This window comes from Rana temporaria, chromosome 3 (genome assembly GCF_905171775.1).
Source record: "Rana temporaria chromosome 3, aRanTem1.1, whole genome shotgun sequence".
Classification (NCBI taxonomy): Eukaryota; Metazoa; Chordata; class Amphibia; order Anura; family Ranidae; genus Rana; species Rana temporaria.
In genome coordinates this window covers 11,303,797-11,328,879 of record NC_053491.1, presented here as the reverse complement: position 1 = coordinate 11,328,879, position 25,083 = coordinate 11,303,797, and the positions used below count along the sequence as shown (strand labels likewise).

General features: G+C 48.7%; 1 protein-coding gene across 1 annotated transcript in view; it reads left to right on the top strand.

Moving 5' to 3' along the window:
• The window catches only part of SMAD3 (SMAD family member 3), a 159,935-nt gene that overhangs the window by 108,913 nt on the left and 25,939 nt on the right, over positions 1-25,083 (top strand). Inside the window, exons 2-5 of the mRNA XM_040342248.1 lie at positions 11,481-11,674; positions 13,976-14,110; positions 20,059-20,130; positions 20,214-20,264. Of these exons, the coding sequence (XP_040198182.1) occupies positions 11,481-11,674; positions 13,976-14,110; positions 20,059-20,130; positions 20,214-20,264 (452 nt within the window). The remainder of the gene's footprint in view (positions 1-11,480; positions 11,675-13,975; positions 14,111-20,058; positions 20,131-20,213; positions 20,265-25,083) is intronic.

The following is a 25,083-nucleotide window of genomic DNA, read 5'->3' as shown; positions in this document are numbered from 1 at the left end:
CTCCGTCCCCGAGAATAACTTTGGGAAGTATGTGGAGTATGGTGACCCCGGAGCTCGGGCCTGGCGCATTCCTGCCGGTGTTCTCCAGAAGTCGCAGCGAGGATCGCGGCTTGTGCCGCCGCCTGAGCCGATTCCATTGGAATTTATAAAATGTGTCGCCGATACTCATCTGTCTTGTGGTGGAGCCACAAATGGGGGAACAGATTCTTGTACGCGTCGCACGTGTCACCCGAGGACTAGGCTCACATCAATGAAGAATTATTCTCCCCACAGTGACACTATGGCCCAGATTCACAAAGCACTTACGCCGACGTATAACAAGTTACGCCGACGTAAGTGCCAATGTGCGCCGTCGTATCTGTGCGCCAGACCCACAAACAGACATGCGCCTAAAACCAGGCTACACCCCGCCGACGTAGCTTGCTCACGCCGGCGTAGGGTGGGCACACATTGAGGCTGGGCGCATGGTGGCGCTCCCATTGATTAGCCATTCAAACATGCAAATGAGGGAAATACGGTGATTCACGAACGTGCGTGTGCCCGGCGCATGCTACGCGAGATGCGCGTAAGTTGTACGTCCGGCGTAAAGTTATTCCCCATAAATGAGGTGCAACCCGGAAACAGACATGCACAGGTCTGCACCAGGGAACACAAGCCGGCGTATTGTGCATTGGACGTGTGTCTGGCTGGGCGTACGTTATGTTCATGGCGTACGCAGTGATCCGGCGTAGCTTAGGCAGTTTTGCCGGCGTGGTTGTGAGCAGGCGCATGGGGGTGCGTCCAGGTCACGGCACATGCGCAGTTCGTGATATGTACCTGTCTGGCGCTCGGCCCATCATTTGCATGGGGTCACGCCTCAATTGCATGGGTTCACGCCCACTTCAACCTACGCCGGCGTGTGCCTTCGAAACCCACGCCACGCTGGCGTAGCGTTGGGAGCACTGGCTTCCTGAATGCAATGCTTGCCTCTCTGTGCTGCGTTGGCGTAGTGTACAGTGTTTGCCCTATGGCAGCGTAATGTGCGCCGTGCTCTCTGTGAATCTGGGCCATTGTATACATTATACAAGGCATTTTCCTCCACACAACTGCCGCTCACTGGATATTTTCTCTTTCCCCACCATTTTCTGTAAACACGAGAGATGGTTGTGTGTCAAAATCCCAGTAGATCAGCCGTTTTTGAAACACTACTTCCCCAGTCCGATGCTCGGTTTGAACTTCAGCAAGTTGTCTTCACCACATCTAGATACCTAAATGCATTGATTTGCTGCCATGTGATTGGCTGATTATCAATTTGTGTTACAAAGTAATTAAACAGGTGTACCTAATAAAGTGGCTGGTGAGTGTATAATACATTGTATACATACAGGATCCATTGTATAATACATTGTATACATACAGGATCCATTATATAATACATTGTATACATACAGGATCTATTATATAATACATTGTATACATACAGGATCCATTATATAATACATTGTATACATACAGGATCTATTATATAATGCATTGTATACATACAGGATCTATTATATAATACATTGTATACATACAGGATCTATTATATAATACATTGTATACATACAGGATCTATTATATAATACATTGTATACATACAGGATCTATTATATAATACATTGTATACATACAGGATCCATTATATAATACATTGTATACATACAGGATCCATTATATAATACATTGTATACATACAGGATCTATTATATAATACATTGTATACATACAGGATCTATTATATAATACATTGTATACATACAGGATCTATTATATAATGCATTGTATACATACAGGATCTATTATATAATCAGTGGCGGCTGGTGCTCAAAATTTTTGGGGGGGCGCAAACGTAAAAAAAAATAAAAAAAAATTGCAGCCTCACTGTGCCCATCAATTGTCACCACTGTGCCATGACATCAAATGCAGTCACTATGCCATGCCATCAAACGCAGCTGCGGTGCCATGCCATCAAACGCAGCCGTTGTGCCATGCCATCAAACGCAGCCGTTGTGCCATGCCATCAAACGCAGTCACTGTGCCATGCCATCAAACGCAGTCACTGTGCCATGCCATCAAACGCAGCCATTGTGCCCCTCAATTGTCGCCACTGTGCCAATTGTCACCACTATGCCCCTCAATTGTCGCCACTGTGCCCATTGTCACCACTGTGCCCTTTAATTGTCGCCACTGTGCCCATTGTCACTACTGTGCCCATTGTTGCCACTGTGCATGTCACTGTGCCCTTTAATTGTTGCCACTGTGCCCTGTAAAATGCACTTACCTTAATCCTTCCACGTCCCTCGATGTCTTCTCCCGCCTTGGTGGCGCTTCAGCCAATCAGGTAACCGATAACCTGAATCGGCGAACCTCATTGACTGAGACGGCTGTCAGTCTAATACAAGGAACGTATCCTCCGTACATTCTGAGGATAAGACATCCGGGAGACGAGGGCTGTACACGGAAAGCCTATCAGAGCCGCTGGTTCTGATAGGCACTTCCGCACAGCCAACCAGCTGCCGTTATTCAGGTGGTCGGCGCTCAATTTCAGGCCACCTAAATAGACCAGCAGCAGCTGGCAACAATAACATAGATTCATGGAATGCATGAATGTATGTTATTAGACTCAGTGGCGGGCGAGAGCCAGAGGGGGCAGCGCTCCAGCGCCCTCTATGAACGGACCGCCGCTGTATATAATACATTGTATACATAGGGCCGGATTCAGAAAGAATTTACGACGGCGTATCTATAGATACGCCGCGTAAATTCAAAGCTGCGCCGGCGTATCTTCTTTCTGTATTCAGAAAGCAAGATACGCCGAAATTAGGCCAAGATCCAACTGGCGTAAGTCTCTTACGCCGTCGTATCTTAGGGTGCATATTTACGCTGGCCGCTAGGTGACTCTTCCGGCGTAGAATATGCAAATGACCTAGATACGCTTATTCACAAACGTTCGTGCGCCCGGCGGAATTTTTTTACGTCGTTTGCTTAAGGCTTTTCCGGCGCAACGTTGCTCCTGCTTCTATGAGGCGTACGCAATGTTAAGTATGGACGTCGTTCCCGCGTCGAATTTTGAAAATTTTGCGTAAGTCGTTCGCAAATAGGCCTTTGCGTAAATTACGTTCACGTCGAAAGCATTGACGATTTGCGGCGGAATTTCGAGCATGCGCACTGGGATTCTTTCACGAACGGCGCATGCGCCGTTCGTTAAAGACGTCATTTACGTGGGGTCATGTTTTATTTACATAAAACACGCCCACCTCTTGCAAATTTGAATTCGGCACGCTTACGCCGCCTGATTTACGCTACGCCACCGCAACTTACAGAGCAAGGGCTTTGTGAATACTGCACTTGCCCATCTAAGTTGCGGCGGCGTAGCGTAAATAACATACGCTACGCCCGCACAAACTTACGGCGGGCTACTTGAATCTAGCCATAGAGAATACAACTAGATGCCTAACCACTTACGGATCAGCCTATAGCAAAATGACGGCCGGGCGGTGGTTGCGTTATCCTGTGGGGGCACGCATCGCGGCGATCGGTGGTGCGGTGTATCAGTCTGGCACACCGCTACACCGATCTCTGTAAAGAGTCTCCGACGGAGGCTCTTTACCACGTGATCAGCCGTGTCCAATCACGGCTGATCACGATGTAAACAGGAAGAATCGTTGAACGTATTTTCCTCACTCGCGCCTGACAGACGCGGGTAAAGGAGAGCCGATCAGCGGCTCTCCTGACAGGGGGGTCTGCGCTGATTGTTTATCAGCACAGCCCCCCCCTTAGGATGCCCACCAGGAAAGCCGCCAGGACCACCAGGGAAGCCCCTAATATGTGGATGGCCAGGTACATCGCCATCAACATATGCCAATACATGCCCAATATGTGCCAATCAGTGCCCACAAATGGGCACTGACTGGCACCATTATGAAACAAATGAAATCAGTGATGCCCAGCAATGCCACCCATCAGTGTCATCAGTGCCACCCATCAGTGTCCATCAGTGCCCACCCGTGCTCATCAGTGCCCATCCATGCTACCTATCAGTGCTGCCTATGAGTGCCCATCAGTGTCACCCATAAGTACCCATCAGTGCTGCCCTTGAGTGCCCATCAGTGCCGCATTCCAGTGCCACCTATCAGTGCCACCTCACCGGTGCCGCCTTATCAGTGCCCGTCAGTGCAGCCATATCAGTGCCCATCATTGAAGAAAAAAACATACTTATTTACAAAAAAAGTTACAGAAACAAAGAAAAACGTTTTTTTTTTTTTTTCCCGCAAAAAATATAAATCGCAGATGTGATCAAAAAATATGGGTACAGCGTAGCACGACCGCGCAATTGTCATTCAAATTGCGACAGCGCTGAAAATTGGCCTGGGCAGGAAGGTGTAACGTTTTTTTTATTATTATTATTATCGATCATAATTGATTGTTGGGGTGTTTGTTGCGCCTGGTTTGCAGTCCCTTGGCTTTGTTTCCCGGTCCAGGGCTGGAACTTGATGGCGTTTCCCATATTGCGTTAGACGAGGCAGAAGGAGCGTTTCCTGAGCGGGGCCGCGGTTTGTTCAGTCCTTGTCAACACCTGTAAATGTAATATTTATTTCTCCGAATGTTGCTGGGGAATCGTTCTCTCCATTCCTGGAAGCGGTGTCCCCTTTCACAGCGTGGCGCGAGCCGCGTTCCCGGGAGAGAGCATTGAATCATAGTCGGGGAAAAGCGGTGGCATGGCTTCAAAAACCAACCCACTTCACACGTTCATCCGAGAAAGAGGAGCGTTCTCGATCTCGCTGATCAGATTTCTATACATTTCTGGGGGTCTTAGAACGCGGAAAATCTTCAATTTTTGGGGGTGAGGAAGATATACAGCTGTGCTCATAAGTTTACACCCCCTGGCAGAATTTAGGATTTCTCGGCCATTTTTCAGAGAATATGAATGATAACACAAGAACGTTTCTCTCACTCATGGTGAGTGTTTGGCTGAAGCCAGTGGCGGCTGGTGCTCAAAATTTTTTGGGGGGCGCAAAAAAACGAAAAAAAAAACCCACATCAATTGCAGCCTCACTGTGCCCATCAATTGTCGCCACTGTGCCCATCAATTGTCGCCACTGTGCCATCAAACGCAGCCACTGTGCCCATCAATTGTCGCCACTGTGCCATCAAACACAGCCACTGTGCCCATCAATTGTCGCCACTGTGCCATCAGACGCAGCCACTGTGCCATCAAACACAGCCACTGTACCATCAGTTGTCGCCACTGTGCCCATCAAACGCAGCCACTGTGCCCATCAATTGTCGCCACTGTGCCATCAAACCCAGCCACTGTGCCATCAAATGCAGCCACTGTGCCATCAAACACAGCCACTGTACCATCAGTTGTTGTCACTGTGCCATCAAACGCAGCCACTGTGCCCATCAATTGTCGCCACTGTGCCATCAAACGCAGCCACTGTGCCATCAAACACAGCCACTGTACCATCAATTGTTGCCACTGTGCCATCAAACGCAGCCACTGTACCATCAATTGTCGCCACTGTTCCATCAAACGCAGCCACTGTGCCCATCAATTGTCGTCACTGTGCCATCAAACGCAGCCACTGTGCCCATCAATTGTCGTCACTGTGCCATCAATTGTCGCCACTGTGCCATTAATTGTCGCCACTGCCCATCAATTGCCGCCACTGTGCCATCAAATGCAGCCACTGTGCCATCAATTGTCGCCACTGTGCCCATCAATTGCCGCCAGTTTGCCCCCTCAAATACTGCCAGTTTGCCCCCCTAAAATACCGCCACTTTGTTCCCCTGCCCGGCACCTACCTTTCTCGGGTCAGCCATCCTCCTCCACACTCCCTCGATGTCGCTTCAGCCAATCAGGTGACCGGTAACCAGACCCGGTAAACCTGATTGGCTGAGACGCGTGTCAGTGTTAACCAAAGAACGCACACCTTGTGCGCCCTCTGGTTAACCATTTGGAAGCCGATTAGAGCCCACAGGCTGGCTCTGATAGACACTTCCAAAACACACCCGCCGCTGTTATTCAGATGGCCAGCGCTCAACAGGGGGCAGGCCACCTGAATAGTGGGCGGAGTGGCGACAATACATAGATTTATGCAATGCATGAATCTATGTATTGTTGAGTGACGGGTGCAGGAGAGAGGGGGCGGCGCTCCTGCGCCCACTATGGACGCTCCGCCACTGGCTGAAGCCATTTATTATCAATCATCTGTGTTTACTCTTTTTATATCATAATGGCAACAGAAACTCCCCAAATGACCCTGATCAAAAGTTTACATACCCCAGTTCTTAATCCCGTGTATTGCCCCCTTTACCATCAATGACGGCTTGAAGTCTTTTGTGGTATTTGTGGATGAGGCTCTTTATCTTCTCAGATGGTAAAGCTCCCCGTTCCTCTTCCAGTTCCTGTAAATTCTTGGACTGTCTTCCATGAACGGCACGTTTGAGATCTCCCCAGAGGGGCTCAATGATATTGAGGTCAGGAGACCGAGATGGCCACTCCTGAACCTTCACTTTATTCTGCTGTAACCAATGACAGGTGGACTTGGTCTTGTGTTTTGGATCGTTGTCATGTTGGAATGTCCAAGTACGTCCCATGCATGCGCAGCTTCCTGGCTGATGAATGAAATGTTCCTCCAGTATTTTTTGGTAACATTCTGCATCAATTTTGACCACTTTTCATGTGCCTTTGTAGCTCACACATCCTCAAAACATCAGCGACCCACCTCCGTGTTTCACAGTAGGGATGGTGGACCTTTCATCATAGGCCTTGTTGTCTCCTCTCCAAATGTAGTGTTTATGGTTGTGGCCAAAATGCTCAGTTTTGGTCTCATCTCTCCAAATGACTTTGTGCCGGAAGGTTTGAGTCTTGTCTCTGTGCTGTTTGGCGTATTGTAAGCCGGATACTTTGTGACATTTGCGTAGTAATGACTTTCTTCTGGAGACTCGACTGCGCAGCCCATCTTTCTTCAAGTGCCTCATTAATATGCATCTTGTACGGCCACACCCCATGTTATCAGAGAGTCCTGTATTTCCCCTGAAGTAATTTGTGGATTTTTCTTTGCATCCCAAACAATTTTCCTGGCAGTTGTGGCTGAAATTTTAGTTGGTCTACCTGACCGTGGTTTGGTTTCACCAGAACCCCTCATTTTCCACTTCTTGATTAGAGTTTGAACTAGGGTTGTCCCGATACCAGTACTCCCGCAAATGCTCCCGATGCCAGATCCGATACTTACCCCCCCCGCCGCCACAATGCCGCCGCATACCGCAACGCCGCCGCCTAGTTAATCAGCTTGCGGAGAACATTACAGCTTTCATTTGAATAGCTGTCTGTTCCCCGCCGCGTATAGACACAGCACCTTGCTCGGGATTGGACGGGTGATCTGTCTATCAAAGTGCAGATCACCCGTCCAATCCCGAGCAAGGGGGGAGTGTCTATACGCGGCGGGGAACACACAGCTATTCAAATGAAAGCTGTAATGTTTCCCGCACGCTGATTAACTAGGCGGCGGCATCTAGGTATTGGGAGACATGGCTGCATATGTGGGGGACATGCCTGCATATGTGGGGGACATGGCTGCATATATGGGGGACATGGCTGCATATATGGGGGACATGGCTGCATATGGGGGGGACATGGCTGCATATGTGGGGGGACATGGCTGCATATGTGGGGGACATGGCTGCATATATGGGGGACATGGCTGCATATGTGAGGGACATGGCTGGATATGGGGGGGACATGGCTGCATATGTGGGGGACATGGCTGCATATGTGGGGGACATGGCTGCATCTGTGGGGGACATGGCTGCATCTGTGGGGGACATGGCTGCATATGTGGGGGACATGGCTGCATATGTGGGGGACATGGCTGCATATGGGGACACATTTAAAAAAAAGTATTGGTAATCGGTATCGGCGAGTACTTGAAAAAAAGTATCGGTACTTGTACTCGGTCCTAAAAAAGTGGTATCGGGACAACCCTAGTTTGAACGTTGCTGATTGGCATTCTCAATTCCTTGGATATCTTTTTATATCCCTTTCCTGTTTTATAAAGTTCAACTACCTTTCCCCGCAGATCCTTTGACAATTCTCTTGCTTTCCCCACGACTCAGAATCCAGAAACCTCAGTGCAGCACTGGATGAGAGATGCAAGGGTCTGTCAGGAGTCCAGAAACTCATTGACCTTTTATACACACACACTAATTACAAGCAAACAGATCACAGGTGAGGATGGTGACCTTTAATAGCCAATCAAACCCCTTTGTGTCAACTTGTGCGCACGTTATCAGGAGAAAATCAATGTAAACTTTTGATCGGGGTCATTTGGGTCGTTTCTGTTGTGATTATGATTTATAAAGAGTAAACACAGTTGATTGATAATAAATGGCTTCAGCCAAACACCAACCACGAGTGACAGAAAAGTTTTTGTGTTATCATTCATATTCTCTGAAAAAATGGCCAAGAAATCCTAAATTCTGACAGGGGTGTGTAAACTTATGAGCACAGCTGTAAAGTAAGCAAATCCATTGCCGTGGCTGGTCATATCGCCCCCCCACCTGCCCCCCACCCATTATCTACACTTTATCTTATCCGGCCAGACCTCCCATGACCTGCACATCCTGTGTGTGTGAAATCCTGCATATTTATATATAGAAATCCCCTGGTTAAGCCCTCCGTGTGCTTTACAAGAAGAGTGAAGATTAAACCATTCTTTGGCCCACAAAACAAATGCTTCTCGTTTAAGAAAGATCCGAAATAAAAAACAAACAAAAAAATTCTTAACCACTTGTCTACCGTGGAAATTTCACCCCACATCTCATATTTAAGAGGACCTGTCATGCTTTTTTTCTATTATAAGGGATGTTTACATTCCTTGTAATAGGAATAAAAGTGACACAATTAAAAAAAAAACTGTGTAAAAATAAATAAAGTAAAATAAATAAGAAAAAAAATTAAAGCTCCCTGTCCCGCCGAGCTCGCGCGCAGAAGCGAACGCATATACGTGAGCAGCGCCCGTATGTGAAAACGGTCTTCAAACCACACATGTGAGGTAACGCCGCGATCGCTAGAGCGAGAGCAATAATTCTAGCCCTAGACCTCCTCTGTAAGACCTCTTTCACATTGAGCCGTGGAGCCGCGGTGACGGTATAGCCGCGCTATTTGTAGTGCCGCTATACCGTCGTATTTACCGCGATATTCAGCGCTAGCTGTGAGGTTTTAACCCCCGCTAGCGGCCGAAAAAGGGTTAACACCGCCTGCGTTGCGGGCAGTATTACCGCGGTGTTACCGCGGTTTCCCATTGATTTCAATGGGAAGGCGCGGTATAGGAGCGGTGAACACACCGCTCCTATACCGCGGTAAAGATGCGGCTAGCAGGACTTTTGGAGCGCTCCTGCTAGCGCGCCGCTTCAGTGTGAAAGCCTTCGGGCTTTCACATTGAACACTACAGGGCATGATTTTTCATGCGGTATAGCAGCGCTATTTTTAGCGCTGTACCGCATAAAAAACGCCTCAATGTGAAAGGGGCCTTACTCTAAACATGCAACCTGTAGAATTTTTTTAAATGTCGCCTATGGAGATTTTTAAGGGTAAAAGTTTGTCGCCATTCCACCAGCAGGCGCAATTTTGAAGCGCGACATGTCGGGTATCAATTTACTCGGTGTAACATTATCTTTCACAGTATAAAAAAAAATTGCCTAACTTACTGTTGTCTTATTTTATTTTTTTTTATAAAAAAAAAGTGTATTTTTTTCCCCAAAAAAAGTGCGCTTGTAAGACCGTTGCGCAAATACGCTGTGAAAAAAAGTACTGCAACGTCTGCCATTTTATTCTCTAGGGTGTTAGGAAAAAAAGTATAATGTTTGGGGGGGGGGGGCAGCCGGGCCTGTAAGGCCCCGTACACACGAGGGGACATGTCCGATGAAAACGGTCCGCGGACCGTTTTCATCGGACATGTCCGCTCGGAGATTTCTGTCTGATGGTTGTACAGACCATCAAACAGAAATCCGGGTGGACAGGATACGCAGTGACGTGGCCGCGCCGTCGCGGCGACGTGCGCGACCCTGGAAGGTAAATGCTTCCACGCATGCGTCAAATCACTTTGACGCATTCGAGGGCTTTCGGCCGACCGAACATGTCCGACGGACAGGCTTCCAGCGGACATGTTTCTTAGCATGCTAAGAAACATTCGTCCGCTGGAAACCTGTCCGATCCGCCGGACAATTGTCCGGTCGGCCGTACACACGACCGAACATGTCCGCGGAAACTGGTCCGCCGGACCAGTTTCAGCGGACATGTTCGGTCGTGTGTACGAGGCCTAAGGGGCACAGGGGACCATCGGGCCCCTTACAGGTTCTAATGAAAAAAAAAGAAAGCGTGAGGGGGCCACGCTTACAGGTGTAATGCCTGTACCCCCCTGATGGCAGCCCTGGTGGGGAAGGAAGGGATATGCCCTTCGGCTGCCACATTTAGAGGGGCACGTTGGTCTCATCCAATCTTCTCCCAGCGCCTGATCTCCTCCACATCGCAAGTGCTAGAGTTGCAGCAGAGATGCATGTAAGGGTGTAGTGTTTGGGATGTTGAAGACATTGGGCACCAGGGGAGCTGCAGGGGTATAAGATCGAATGAGGCGTCCCTTCCTCTCCAGATGACAGCTGTCAAGTAGCCAGTGGGCACTTCTGGTGTATTTTGAGAGTTCCTAATCCAACGTCCTCCTGGCTCCTCTATAAGACAGTCCGGCTCCAGAATTCACTGGTTTGCAGTGCCGGGACAAGGTCATTCAGTTGAGATGCAGCTTGGCATCTTCGCCATGGGCACTGAATGGCCTTGTCCCGGTGATCTGCCGATATGGTTCCGGCTAACGGGAAAGTTCCTGCGCAGGCGCAATCTGATCTGCCGATATGGTTCCGGCTAACGAGAAAGTTCCTTTAAGGACTGCGCAGGCGCAATCCTTAACGACGGAAATCTCTGAACCCCGGCCATCCAGGGCGACGTGGATTTTGAGGAAAGTGTCCAGTCGGCCTCACGTCCTCGCTCCGCTCGCTCGGCCTCCTGGCTCTTTTTTTAACATCCTCCAATCCACGGGGATGTTAAAGAATGAGCCTGGATGCCGGCCGAGGTTCGGAGATTTCCGTCGGAAAGGATTGCTCCTGCGCAGTCCTTAAAGGAACTTTCTAGTTAGGGGAACCTAAACGACGAGTCGCCGGCACTGCCAACAAGTGAAGAATCCTGGAGCCGGACTTCCTATATACTGTAGGATCCAGGAGGATGTTGGTTTGGGAAACGTTGAGACTTGTCTACCGGTAAAGTTCCATCCATGGTTGACTTTCAGACTAATATGGTGACTTCTTGCGAATGTATGATATGAATGAAGTGCCAGTCCAACCGCCCAACCTTCAAGATATCTCACCGCTTCTTACAAACGTTGATGGACCTTCTTTTATCTCTGCAGGTCTCTAGATGGGAGGCTCCAAGTATCACACCGCAAAGGTCTGCCTCATGTCATATATTGCCGTCTTTGGAGGTGGCCAGATCTTCACAGCCACCACGAACTACGTGCCGTGGAGATGTGCGAATATGCTTTCAACATGAAGAAGGATGAAGTCTGCGTCAATCCATATCACTACCAGAGAGTGGAGACTCCAGGTAAAGGAAATATGTCCTTTGTATCAGAATTAGATATGTCTAGGCTGAAGTATGGAAACTGAACCCTTGATGGTTGCCGATGGGAGATCTACATCAGGGGTCTCAAAGGAAAGGGGCAATTTAGTGTCCTTTAGACTTTAGGGGGGCAGATGTTGGTGTCAGTGAGAGGAATAGTACCTAATCGTTGGTGTCTATGGGAAGAATAGTGCCCCATCATTGGTATTTGGGGGAGGAATAGTACCCAGTCATTTGTAGTCGGTGTAATAGTAGCCCATCGTTGGTGTCGGTGGGAAAAATAATGCCCCGTCAAAGGGAAGAATAGTGCCCCATCGTTGGTGTCAGTGACAGGAATAGTACCTCATCGGTGTCAGTGTGAGGAATAGTGCCCCATCATTGATGTCATTGGTAAGAATAGTTCCCCATCATTGGTATTAGTGGGAGGAATAGCACCCTATCATTGGTAGTGGGAGGAATAGTAGCCCATTTTTGGTGTCTGTGGGAAGAATAGTGTCCCATCATTGGTATCAGTGGGAGGAATAGAACCTAGTCATTGGTAGTGGAAGGAATAGTAGCGAGGAAGGGGTTAATTATGTTCCCTGGGTGTGTTCTAACTGATAGGGGGAAGGGGACTAACTAGGGGAAATGACAGATCGCTGTTCATACATTGTAATTTCTCCTGGTTCTCGCTCTGTAACGAGCGATCGCAGGTGCCCAGCGGGCACTCGCATCGGCACCAGGGGCGAGCAGGGGGCGCGCGCGCGCCCCCCTAGTGGCTGAAATGCGAAATCACGTTATATTACGTGATTTCGCGCAGCTGAGCCGACCTGCCGCCGTAAAAAAGTTTTACGGCGGCTGGTCGGCTAGTGGTTAACTGTATACAGTAAAACCTTGGTTTGAGAGTAACTTGGTTTGAGAGCGTTTTGCAAGACAAGCAAAATGCTTTAATACATTTTGCCTTGATATGCAAGCGATGTCTTGATATAAGAGTAGCGTCATGTCACGAGTATAAAAGAGAAGAGAGGAGCCTCTAAGTGTAGCAATATGGTTACATTTAATGAAGGTACAACATTTAGCAACTTATTGCTACACTTAGAGGCCCGGATTCAGAAAGGAGATACGATGGCGTATCTCTGAGTGCGGGGTCGTAACATAGAATCAGTTACGCATAGATTCCCCTAAGATCCGACCGGCGTAAGTGTCTTACACCGTTGATACGCCGATTCAGAAACGTACGTCGGCCCGGCGCATTTTTTTACGTTGTTTACATTAGGCTTTTTTCGGCGTAAGGTTACCCCTGCTATATGAGGCGTAGCCAATGTTAAGTATGGACGTCGTTCCCGCGTCGAGTTTTGAAAATTTTACGTCGTTTGCGTAAGTCGTTCGCGAATAGGGCTGTACGTAAGTTACGTTCACGTCTAAAGCAATGACGACTTGCGGCGTAATTTCGAACATGCGCACTGGAATTTTTTCACAAACGGCGCAAATACGTGGGGTCACAGTGAATTTGAATAAAACACGCCCACATCATCCCCATTTGAATTAGGCGTGCTTACGCCGACACACATACGTTACGCCGCCGTAACTAAGGGCGCAAGTTCTTTCTGAATACGGAACTTGCGCCCTAATTTACGGCGGCGTACCGTATCTGAGATACGTTACGCCACCCGGAAAGATACACCAATGTATCTGAATCCGGCCCAGAGGCGCCTCTCTTCTCTTTTATACCCTGTAAAAAAAAAATGCTTTGATATACAAGTGCTTTGGATTACAAGCATGTTTCTGGAACGAATTATGCTCGCAATCCGAGATTTTACTGTATAAGACTTGTATTTGTGTTCTAATAAACAGTCCATGTTCAGCAATCAAATGAGTATCGTCTTGTTTGTAGTTGTCAGCGGTTGGAATACCGGATATCTGTATTCAGACCGGGAGGACGTGGTATGTGACGAAACACTCGAGCGGAGTGTTGGACGTTTCTTTACAGTACATTTCGAAGGGGCTTTTGCTGCCTCTAACTTATTGTATTACGCAGATGTTGGTGTGTTTTGTGAATCTCTAAAGCCCTGTACACACGATCGGAATTTCCGATGGACTTTTTCCCATCGGAAATTCCGACCGCGTGTATGCCCCACCTGAGAAATTCCATCCGAGTTTAGATAGAGAACATGTTCTATTTTACTCCGTCGGAATTCCAATGTGATTTTGGTCGGATAAAGGTCAGGGGGGGCTTGAGTCTAGTTGAGATGTATGATATGAATGACCGTGTCTCACCTTATGTTCCTTTCTTTTTTTGTGTCTCAGTTCTGCCCCCAGTATTAGTGCCACGGAACACCGAGATTCCTGCGGAGTTTCCTCCTCTCGATGATTACAGCCATTCCATTCCGGAGAACACCAACTTTCCAGCCGGCATTGAGCCACAGATCAACTACATTCCAGGTCTGATTTTTTTCCAGTTACCTTTTTTTAATGCCGGATTATTACGCTCAAGAATCCGGCACCCGCATGGAGGGAGCCATTAGTGTGTTGTAAAATGACTGCATGAGGTTGGTGGCGGTTGTTGTCCATTTGGGCGTAAATTCCATCAGGTTGCCTGATGATAATAAGAAGTTCAAGAGGAAGAAAACCCTCTTGTCGAAAAAAAAAAAAACACAACCTGCAAGACAAAAGTATAATGAGCTAGTATGCATGACGTCACTCCCACGCATGACGTCACTCACGCTCAGTGCGCCTCTGCCCGATGTCTACGGCGCATGCGTCGTAGACATTGGTGCCGCTATTTTTTGCAAATATCTCCTAAACCTTTTAGGTTTGGGAGATATTTCTTGCACCTACAGGTAAGCCTTATAGCTAGATTCAGGTAGGGGCGCGCAACTTTAAGGCGGCGTAGCGTATCGTATTTACGCTACGCCGCCTTAAGTCAGAGAGGCAAGTACTGTGTTCACAAAGTACTTGGGGCCAGATTCACATAGAAGAGCGGCAGTGTAACGTATCGTAGATACGTATCGTAGATACGTTACACCGCCGTAAGTTTTCATCGCAAGTGCCTGATTCACAAAGCACTTGCGATGAAAACTACGCTGGCAGCCTCCGGCGCAAGGCGGGCCAATTCAAATGGGCGTGTGCCATTTAAATTAGGCGCGCTCCCGCGCCGGACCTACTGCGCATGCTCAGTTTCGCAATTCCCGTCGTGCTTTGCGCGCCGTGACGTCATTTTTTCGAACAGGGACGCGCGTAGCGTACTTCCGTATTCGGACGTGTTACGCAAACGACGTTAAATTTTAAATTTCGATGCGGGAACGACGGCCATACTTTAAACAGCAATACGATTGCTGAGTAAAGTTAGGGCAGGTCAAATGATGACTAACTTTGCGACGGGAAACTAGACTAGCGGCGACGTAGCGAACGCGAAAATCCGTCGGGAATCGCCATAACTCCTAATTTGCATACCTGACGCTGGTTTACGACGCAAACTCCCCCCAGCGGCGGCCGCGGTACTGCATCTTAAGATCCGACAGTGTAAAACAATTACACCTGTCGGATCTTAGGGATATCTATGCGTAACTGATTCTATGAATCAGCCACATAGATAGAAACAGAGATACAAAGGCGTATCTCTTTGGTGAATCTGGCCCTTGCCTCCTAACTTACGGCAGCGTAGCGTAAATGAGACTGGCGTAAGCGCGACTAATTCGAATGAGGATGGGGGCTGTGTTTTATGTTAATTACTCATGACCCGACGTGATTGGCGTTTTTTACGAACGGCGCATTCGCCGTCCGTGTACATATCCCAGTGTGCATTGCTTCAAAGTACGCCGCAAGGAACGTATTGGTTTTGACGTGAACGTAAATTACGTCCAGCCCCATTCACGGAAGACTTACGCAAACGACGTAAAATTTTCAAATTTCGACGCGGGAACGACGTCCATACTTAACATTGACTTACGCCTCCTAGGGGCAGCTTTATCTTTACGCGGCGTATCTCTTACGGAAACGGCGTATCTTTACTGCGACGGGCGCACGTACGTTCGTGAATCGGCGTATCTAATCATTTACATATTCTACGCCGAACTCAACGGAAGCGTCACCTAGCGGCCAGCCTAAAAATTACACTTTAAGATACGACGGCGTAGGAGACTTACACCGCTCGTATCTTAGCCTAATTTAAGCGTATCTGGTTTCCAGAATACGCTTAATTTAACGCCGGCGTAGGATCAGAGTTACGCCGGCGTAACTCACTCTGAATCTGCCTATTAATCTAGGCTTACCTGTAGGTTAAAGTGGTTGTAAAGGGTTTACAACCACTTTAAAGTGGATCTTCAACTCCATTTTTCGCGATTCGGCACTGCGTCGCTTTAACTGACAATTGCGCGGTCGTGCGACGTGGCACCCAAACAAAATTGACGTCCTTTTTTTCCCACAAATAGAGCTTTCTTTTGGTGGTATTTGATCACCTCTGCGGTTTTCATTTTTTGCGCTATAAACAAAAATAGAGTGACAATTTTTTTAAAAAAAATCAATATTTTTTACTTTTGCTATAATAAATATCCCCCAAAATATATATAATTTTTTTTTCTCAGTTTAGGCCGATATGTATTCTTCTACATTTTTTGGGTAAAAAAATATCGCAATAAGCGTTTATCGATTGGTTTGCGCAAAAGTTATAGCGTCTACAAAATAGGGGATCGTTTTATGGCATTTTTATTATTATTATTTTTTTACTAGTAATGGCGGCGATCAGCGATTTTTATGGTGACTGCAACATTACGGAGGACACTTCGGACACTTTTGACACTATTTTGGGACCATTGTCATTTATACAGCGGTCAGTGCTATAAAAAATGCATTGATTACTGTGTAAATGACACTGGCAGGTAAGGGGGCGATGAAGGGGTTAAGTGTGTCCTAGGGAGTGATTCTAACTGTGTGGGGGGGATGGGCAAGGAGTGACACTGATCACTGCTCCCGATGACAGGGAGCAGTAGATCAGTGTCCTGTCACTAGGCAGAACAGGGAAATGCCTTGTTTACACATAGACTGCATTTAGAACCACTTTAAGGTTTTTGGGCCAGATTCACAGAGCAGATACGACGGCGTTTCTCCTGATACTCCGTCGTATCTCTGTTTCTATCTATGCGGCTGATTCATAGAATCAGTTACGCATAGATATCCATAAGATCTGACAGGTGTAATTGTTTTACGCCGCCGCTGGGGGGAGTTTGCGTCGTAAACCAGTGTCGGGTATGCAAATTAGGAGTTACGGCGATCCACGACGGTTTTTCGCGTTCGCTACGTCGCCGCTAGTCTAGTTTCCCGTCGCAAAGTTAGTCGTTTTTTTTGGTGCCTTAACTTTACACAGCAATCGTATTGCTGTATAAAGTATGGCCGTCGTTCCCGCGTCGAAATTTAAAAATCAACGTCGTTTGCGCAAGCCGTCCGGGAATACGGAATTACGCTACGCGTGTCGCCGTTCGATGAAAAATGACGTCACGGCGCGCAAAGCACGGCGGGAGTTCGGAAACGGAGCATGCGCAGTACATCCGGCGCGGGAGCGCGCCTAATTTAAATGGGACTCGCCCCATTTGAATTGGCCCGCCCTGCGCCGGCCGGATTTAGGATACACCGCCGCAAATTTCCAGGGAAAGTGCTTTGTGGATCGGGCACTAACTTGGAAAAATTGCGGCGGTGTAACTTAAATCAGAAAAGTTAAGTTGCGCCAGGGCTTCGTGGATCTGGCCCTTTATTCCCAGCAGGAAAAGGGAGTTGTTTAAATCTGCCATTGGGTTCCTTGAAGAACATACACAGGGGGGCACTGTGGACCTTTAGACTTTTATTTGTAGTCAGATGAGGGAAAACTTCAAAACTGCGTTTTGGGATTCCTGGTAACATTACATTGGCTCTTGTAGCGGATGGCAAAGGCGGTGCGTTTTGAGTGCTGTGCGTGAAACGCGCATGGAACACACCTTTTCTGCATCGCCTTCTGGTGTGAACTGGCCCTAAAATAGCTCTTTGTTAGATCATATTCTGAACAGGATTCATCATAATCACCTGGCGCACTCTCAGTGTTCTAATGAGAAAAGCTGCAGTGTCTGCGTCCCTATAGAAGTATTTAAAGCGGAGCTCCGCCCAACCGCTAAATAAATGAAAAGCCAGCAGCTTCATATACTGCAGCTGCTGGCTTTTAATAATCGGACACTTACCTGTCCTGGAGTCCAGCGATGTCGGCACCGCAGGTCATGTTTCCATCAGCTGTCGGGTGCTGCCGCTGCCATTGCAGGTAAGGGAACCCGGCGGTGTAGCATTACGGCTTTGCGCCGCGGGAACCCTACTGCGCATGTTCTAGGCCCCTGCTTTGCTTTCCTACTGGCCCGGTGGCGGGGGAGCGGAGGAGGGAGCCGAGCTGCGGCCCGTACTCCTGGAAGTGGGGACAGGATACAGGTATGCACTCCCCCCCCCCAAAGGTGCCACCGGAGGTGGGGAGGAGACAAATGAGCGGAGGTTCCACTTTTGGGTGGAACTCCGTTTTAATCCTTGGGGGGTATCCCACCAAAACTGAAATTCTTATTGCAGAAGATGCCTAAAATCCGACTAGTATCATAGTGCAGTTCTTCACCCAAGCAGGAAATGACGTTTTTGGGAGCGTTCTGCGCACCGATGATGTACAGAACTCCTCCAGGCGGCCATATTGCATTGATTTTTACAGAAAATGACAGCGGCTGCAGATTGCAATGGGAAGAGGCTTTTTTTAACCAATTTAGTCCCGGACCGTTAGGCAGGTAAAGGACCCGGCCGTTTTTTGCGATTCGGCAATGCGTCGCTTTAACTGACAATTGCGCGGTCGTGCGACGTAGCTCCCAAACAAAATTGGCGTCCTTTTTTCCCCACAAACAGAGCTTTCTTTTGGTGGTATTCGATCACCTCTGCGTTTTTTTTTTTTTGCGCTATAAACAAAAATAGAGCGACAATTTTGAAAAAAATGCAATATTTTTTGCTACAATAAATATCCCCCAAAAATATATAAAAAAACGTTTTTTTTCCCTCAGTTTAGGCCGATACGTATTCTTCTACCTATTTTTGGTAAAAAAAAAACGCAATAAGCGTTTATCGATTGGTTTGCGCCAAATTTATAGCGATTACAAAATAGGGGATAGTTGTATTGCATTTTTATTATTATTATTTTTTTTTACTACTAATGGCGGCGATCAGCGATTTTTTCCGTGACATCGACATTATGGCGGACACTTCGGACAATTTTGACACATTTTTGGGACCATTGGCCCAGATTCAAGAAGCAATAGTTACGCAGCGCAGTTGCTTACTTGCTCCGGTGTAACGAATGCTCCTGATTCAGGAACCTCGTTACGCCGACTGCAGCCTAAGATATGACTGGCATAAGGCTCTTATGCCCGCATATCTTAGGCTGCATTCTTGCGATGGCCGCTAGGTGGCGTTCCCGTTGTGCTCAGCGTATAGTATGCAAATTGCATACTAACGCCGATTCACTATGGACGCCATTCACGTTCACTTTGAAGCAAATGACGTCCTTGCGACGTCATTTACCGCAATGCACGTCGGGAAAGTTTCCCGACGGAGCATGCGCTCTACGCTCGGCGCGGGAACGCGCCTAATTTAAATGATTCCCGCCCCCTACGGGATCATTTAAATTGCGCGCGCTTACGCCGGGCATTTTGCCGGCGCGCCCACGCAATTTACGGAGCTACTGCTCCGTGAATGAAGGGCAGCGCAGTAAATTTGCGGGGGCGCAGGGCAAAAACGTTGCCCTGCGCCTCCGTAAAAAAAGCGCAAATCTACCTGAATCCGGGCCATTGTCATTTTCACAGCAAAAAATGCATTAAAAATGCACTGATTACTGTGAAAATGACAATTGCAGTTTGGGAGTTAACCACTAGGGGGTGCTGAAGGGTTTAAGTGTGACCTCATCTGTGTTTCTAATTGTAGGGGGGTGTGGCTGTAGGTGTGACGTCATTGATTGTGGTTCCCTATAAAAGGGAACCCACGATCGATGAGGCCGCCACAGTGAAGAACGGGGTATTATGACACAGCTCTCCCCGTTCTTCAGTTCCGGGGACCGATCGTGGGACTCCAGCGGCGATCTGGTCCGCGGGTCCCGCGGCCGCTGTCACAGAGCTTCGGACCGGGTTGTGGGCGCGCGCCCGCGACCCACGGCTGGGCACTTAAAGAGGACGTTCCTGTGCCCAGCCGTGCCATTCTGCCGACGTATATGTGCAGGGGGCGGTCCTTAAGTGGTTAAATAAAATGAAATACATATTACTTGTGTAGCAATTGTATAAGTTTTATAATTTTTCCACAAAAGTGGAGATACCCTTTAAGACAGATGATGATTGTGTACTCTTGGTGTTCTTTAGAAACTCCGCCTCCGGGTTACCTGAGTGAAGATGGAGAAACCAGCGATCAGATGAATCACAGCATAGACTCGGGTAAGGAAGACCTTCCGGTATAAAAGGGGGGGAGGGGGTGTTGGTTGGATCCATTGTGTAATATCTGAAATTCTTTTTTTCAGGGTCACCAAATCTATCTCCCAACTCCATGTCTCCGGCACACAGTAACATGGGTGAGTTTACTGAAATTATTATTTACTAGAATAGATTTTTTGATTGATGGTTTTGCACAGAGCAGCCCTGATCCTCCTCTTCGGTGCTCCTGGCTCCTCCCTTCTGTTGAGTGCCCCCCACGCTATGGGGGCACCCCGAGCCGAGTCACAGCTCAGACAATGAGCCATAGCACGGCCCTGTCCCTTTCTCTCCTCATTGGCTCACTGACTTTGATAGCAGCGGGAGCCAATGGAGCGAGTTTGGGTTGGCAAGCACAGAGTCCTGACCTCAACCCGATAGAACAGCTTTGGGATGAACAATGCCCCGTACACACGATCGGGATTTCCGACGGGGGAAAAGTCAGTCGGGAATCCGGCAGGTTTGGCAGTTTTCCCGTCTGAAAGACTGAGAGGGAGCATACACACGGCCAAAAGCTCTCCTCGCAGTTTTCCCGTTGTACATGGACCAAAGGACCAAAAGGTCTTGCACATGGAGAAACTCATAAGGCTTAAAGGAACATCATAATACCATCTGGCGGGATTCGAGGGACCACCTCTTGTATCATATTTGCAATCTGTGACCATCTCCTGTACTATGTCTGCAGTCTCTGACCACCTCTTGTATCATGTCTGCAGTCTCTGACATCTCCTGTACTATGTCTGCAGTCTCTGACCATCTCTTGTATCATGCCTGCAGTCTCTGACCATCTCCTGTATCATGTCTTCAGTCTCTGACCATCTCTTGTATCATGTCTGCAGTCTCTGACCATCTCCTGTACTATGTCTGCAGTCTCTGACCACCTCTTGTATCATGTCTGCAGTCTCTGACATCTCCTGTACTATGTCTGCAGTCTCTGACCATCTCTTGTATCATGCCTGCAGTCTCTGACCATCTCCTGTATCATGTCTTCAGTCTCTGACCATCTCTTGTATCATGTCTGCAGTCTCTGACCATCTCCTGTATCATGTCTTCAGTCTCTGACCATCTCTTGTATCATGTCTGCAGTCTCTGACCATCTCCTGTATCATGTCTGCAGTCTCTGACCATCTCTTGTATCATGTCTGCAGTCTCTGACCATCTCTTGCACTATGTCTGCAATCTCTGACCATCACTTGTATCATGCCCGTAGTCTCTGATCATCTGTTGTATAATGTGTGCAGTCTCTGACCATCTCTTGTATCATGTCTGCAGTCTCTGACCATCTTCTTTATCATGTCTGCAGTCTCTGACCATCTCTTGTATCATGTCTGCAGTCTCTGGCCATCTCTTGTATCATGCCTGCAGTTTCTGACCATCTCTTGTATCATGTCTGCAGTCTCTGGCCATCTCTTGTATCATGTCTGCAGTCTCTGGCCATCTCTTGTATCATGCCTGCAGTTTCTGACCATCTCTTGTATCATGTCTACAGTCTCTGACCATCTCTTGTATCATGTCTGCAGTTTCTGACCATCTTCTGTATCATGTCCGTAGTCTCTGACCATCTCTTGTATCATGTCCCCAGTCTCTGACCACCTCTTGTATCATGTCTGCAGTCTCTGATAATGAATATTCACTGGATTTTATGTGCGGCCCTTGGGTGATGTCAGGGGCCGCCAGTGATTTGAGCCTTCCCCCAGTGCCAGAGGTTGAGGGAACTTTGTCCCACCTTCCCGTATTTCATGGTTGGGAGTGTCCGGTTCTCTTCCACAGAAGACGGTAATGAACTTGTCCATAGAAGTGGATGTGGGAGGATGTGAGAGGATGAGGGAGGATGTGGGAGGATCGGGGACACGACCACCAGTGACTTCCCTTCTCACTTCTTGGTCACAGAAAGTAATCTTTGGAGCCCAATGACTCAGCCGTTCCCTTCCCCCGATCTCCAGCTCCGCCCTCCGTCCGATCTGTGCAGAGACGTCCCAGAATCCTTTGTATAAACCGTCCGCGCAGAATCCATAAATCTCCTCCTCCTACGTGGTTCTTTATAATCCTCTATTGGAGCCGATACGAGGCTGAGGGCCACACTCCGGGGCCAACGTGTTTTTTAACCACTTCCATACCGGGGGGCACCTTCCTGCCCAGGCCAATTTTCATCTTTCAGCGCTGTCGCACTTTGAATGACAATTGCGCGGTCGTGCTGCACTGTACCCAAATGAAATTTTTATCATTTTGTTCCCATAAATAGAGCTTTCTATTGGTGGTATTTGATCACCTCTGCGATTTTTATTTTTTGCGCAACAACTAAAAAAAAAACGACATTTTTGAAAAAAATTAAGTTTTTATTTTTTTCTGTTAATTTTTTTTGTAAATAAGTAAGTTTTCTTCTTCAATTACGGGCACTGATATGGCGGCACTGATGGGCACCGATGAGGTGGCACTGATGGGCACCGATGAGGTGGCACTGATGGGCACCGATGAGGCGGCACTGATGGGCGGCGCTGGTATGCTGCACTGATGGGCATTCATAGGCGCCACTGATGGGCACTCATAGGTGGCACTGATGGGCTCTCATAGGCGGCACTGATGGACACTCGTAGGCGGCACTGGGCACTCTTTGGCGGCACTGATGGGCACTCATGGGTGGCACTTCCGGGTGGCACTGATTGGTACTTATGGGTGGCACAGATGGGCACTGATAGGTGGGCACTGGGCATAGATGGGCACTAAGAGGTGGCACTGATGGACACCAAGGGGTGGCACTGATGGCATTGCTGGGCATCATTTCAGTCAGTGCCCATTTGTGGGCACTGATTGGCATCGATTGTGTTAAAATTGAGGTTTTTTTTGTGCCTATTTTTGCTCTATTGACCCCCGGGGAGCACTCCCTGGTGTCCCAGTGTTGGCATCCGAGGGGGGGCTGCGCTGATAAACAATCAGCGCGAACCCCCCCTGTCAGAAGAGCCGCCGATCAGCTCTCCTCTACTCACGTCTGTCAGAAGCGAGTGAGGAAGAGCCGATCAACGGCTCTTCCTGTTAACATCGTGATCAGCCCGTGATTGGACACGGCTGATCACATGGTAAAGAGCCTCCGCCGGAGGGGGACAGCAGAAGAACGGAGCGGGACAGCAGAAGAACGGAGGGGGGCAGCAGAAGAATGGAGCGGGACAGCAGAAGAACGGAGGGGGACAGCAGAAGAACGGAGGGGGACAGCAGCAGAACGGAGGGGGACAGCAGAAGAATGGAGCGGGACAGCAGCAGAAAGGAGCGGGACAGCAGCAGAACGGAGGGGGACAGCAGCAGAAAGGAGGGGGACAGCAGAAGAACGGAGGAGGGCAGCAGAAGAATGGAGCGGGACAGCAGCAGAATGGAGTGGGACAGCAGCAGAAAGGAGGGGGACAGCAGCAGAAAGGAGGGGGACAGCAGCAGAAAGGAGGGGGACAGCAGCAGAAAGGAGGGGGACAGCAGCAGAAAGGAGGGGGACAGCAGCAGAAAGGAGGGGGACAGCAGCAGAACGGAGGGGGACAGCAGCAGAAAGGAGGGGGACAGCAGCAGAAAGGAGGGGGACAGCAGCAGAACGGAGGGGGACAGCAGCAGAACGTTTTTATTTGCAATTTTTTCCCCCTTGAAAGTGGAGTTCCGTTTTCCATACGTATCGCCGAGTTCCTTCTCTGACTTGTGTAGGACAATACAAGCCGTCGCCACCAAACCGCTCACCCCATTGGTGGTAATTCAGCACATGACGTCTCCAACCACAGGCTTCTCCGCACCGCAGTGTCTTATGAAATAGCGTACGATCCTTTGTTGCATCATTTTCTCTCTGTTTTCATTTCTCATTAAGTTAAAAAGCAAAAAAAAAAAAAAAAAGAGCAGAAGCCGTTTCTATAAACTGGGGGAGGGGAGAACGTCTGGATTGTCCATGTGGCCAATCAGATTCCAGCTGTCATCCTTCCAGCGCGTCTCGGGTGACGAGCGGGATAACAGTTGTGGACGGCGGAGATTTATTTTTGTATCGTTTTTCCTAGTGGTGACTCATTGGTTACTATGTGTCTGTCCAGCGCCGGGGTCCCGGGCTCAATGGCTCCATTGGTGGGCGGCTTCTCGTGTGATTTTTGTGGTTGCTCGGCCTTCCTCCCGCAGTCTAAAAGTATGCTGGGCGGTCTTTCCAAAATTTTCCCCCCCCCCCCCCACCCCCGGTGTGAATGTAGAGAAGACTCCGGATGCTGAACTGCTAAATACAGAGATAGAGAGGAACTTCATCCGTAACAACCTGATAAACATAATGTTCTTTAGCAAGAAGCATACACCGGGTGGGACCCCCTTTATTAGATCCCCCTTGCTAGTCTCAGGTTGGACCCCCTTTATTAGGTCCCCCTTGCTAGTCCTGGGTTGGACCCGCTTTATTAGGTCCCCCTTGCTAGTCCCGGGTTGGACCCCCTTTATTAGGTACACCTTGCTAGTCCCGGGTTGGACCCCCTTTATTAGGTCCTCCTTGCTAGTCCCGGGTTGGACCCTCTTTATTAGGTCCCCCTTGCTAGTCCCAGGTTGGACCCCCTTTATTAGGTCCCCGTTGCTAGTCCCAGGTTGGACCCCCTTTATTAGGTACACCTTGCTAGTCCCAGGTTGGACCCCCTTTATTAGGTACACCTTGCTAGTCCTGGGTTGGACCCCCTTTATTAGGTACACCTTGCTAGTCCTGGGTTGGACCCCCTTTATTATGTCCCCCTTGCTAGTCCTGGGTTGGACCCCCTTTATTAGGTGCACCTTGCTAGTCCCGGGTTGGACCCCCTTCATTAGGTACACCTTGCTAGTCCCGGTTTGGACCCCCTTTATTAGGTCCCCCTTGCTAGTTTCGGGTTGGACCCCCTTTATTAGGTCCCCCTTGCTAGTCCCAGATTGGACCCCCTTGCTAGTCCCCCGTTGGAC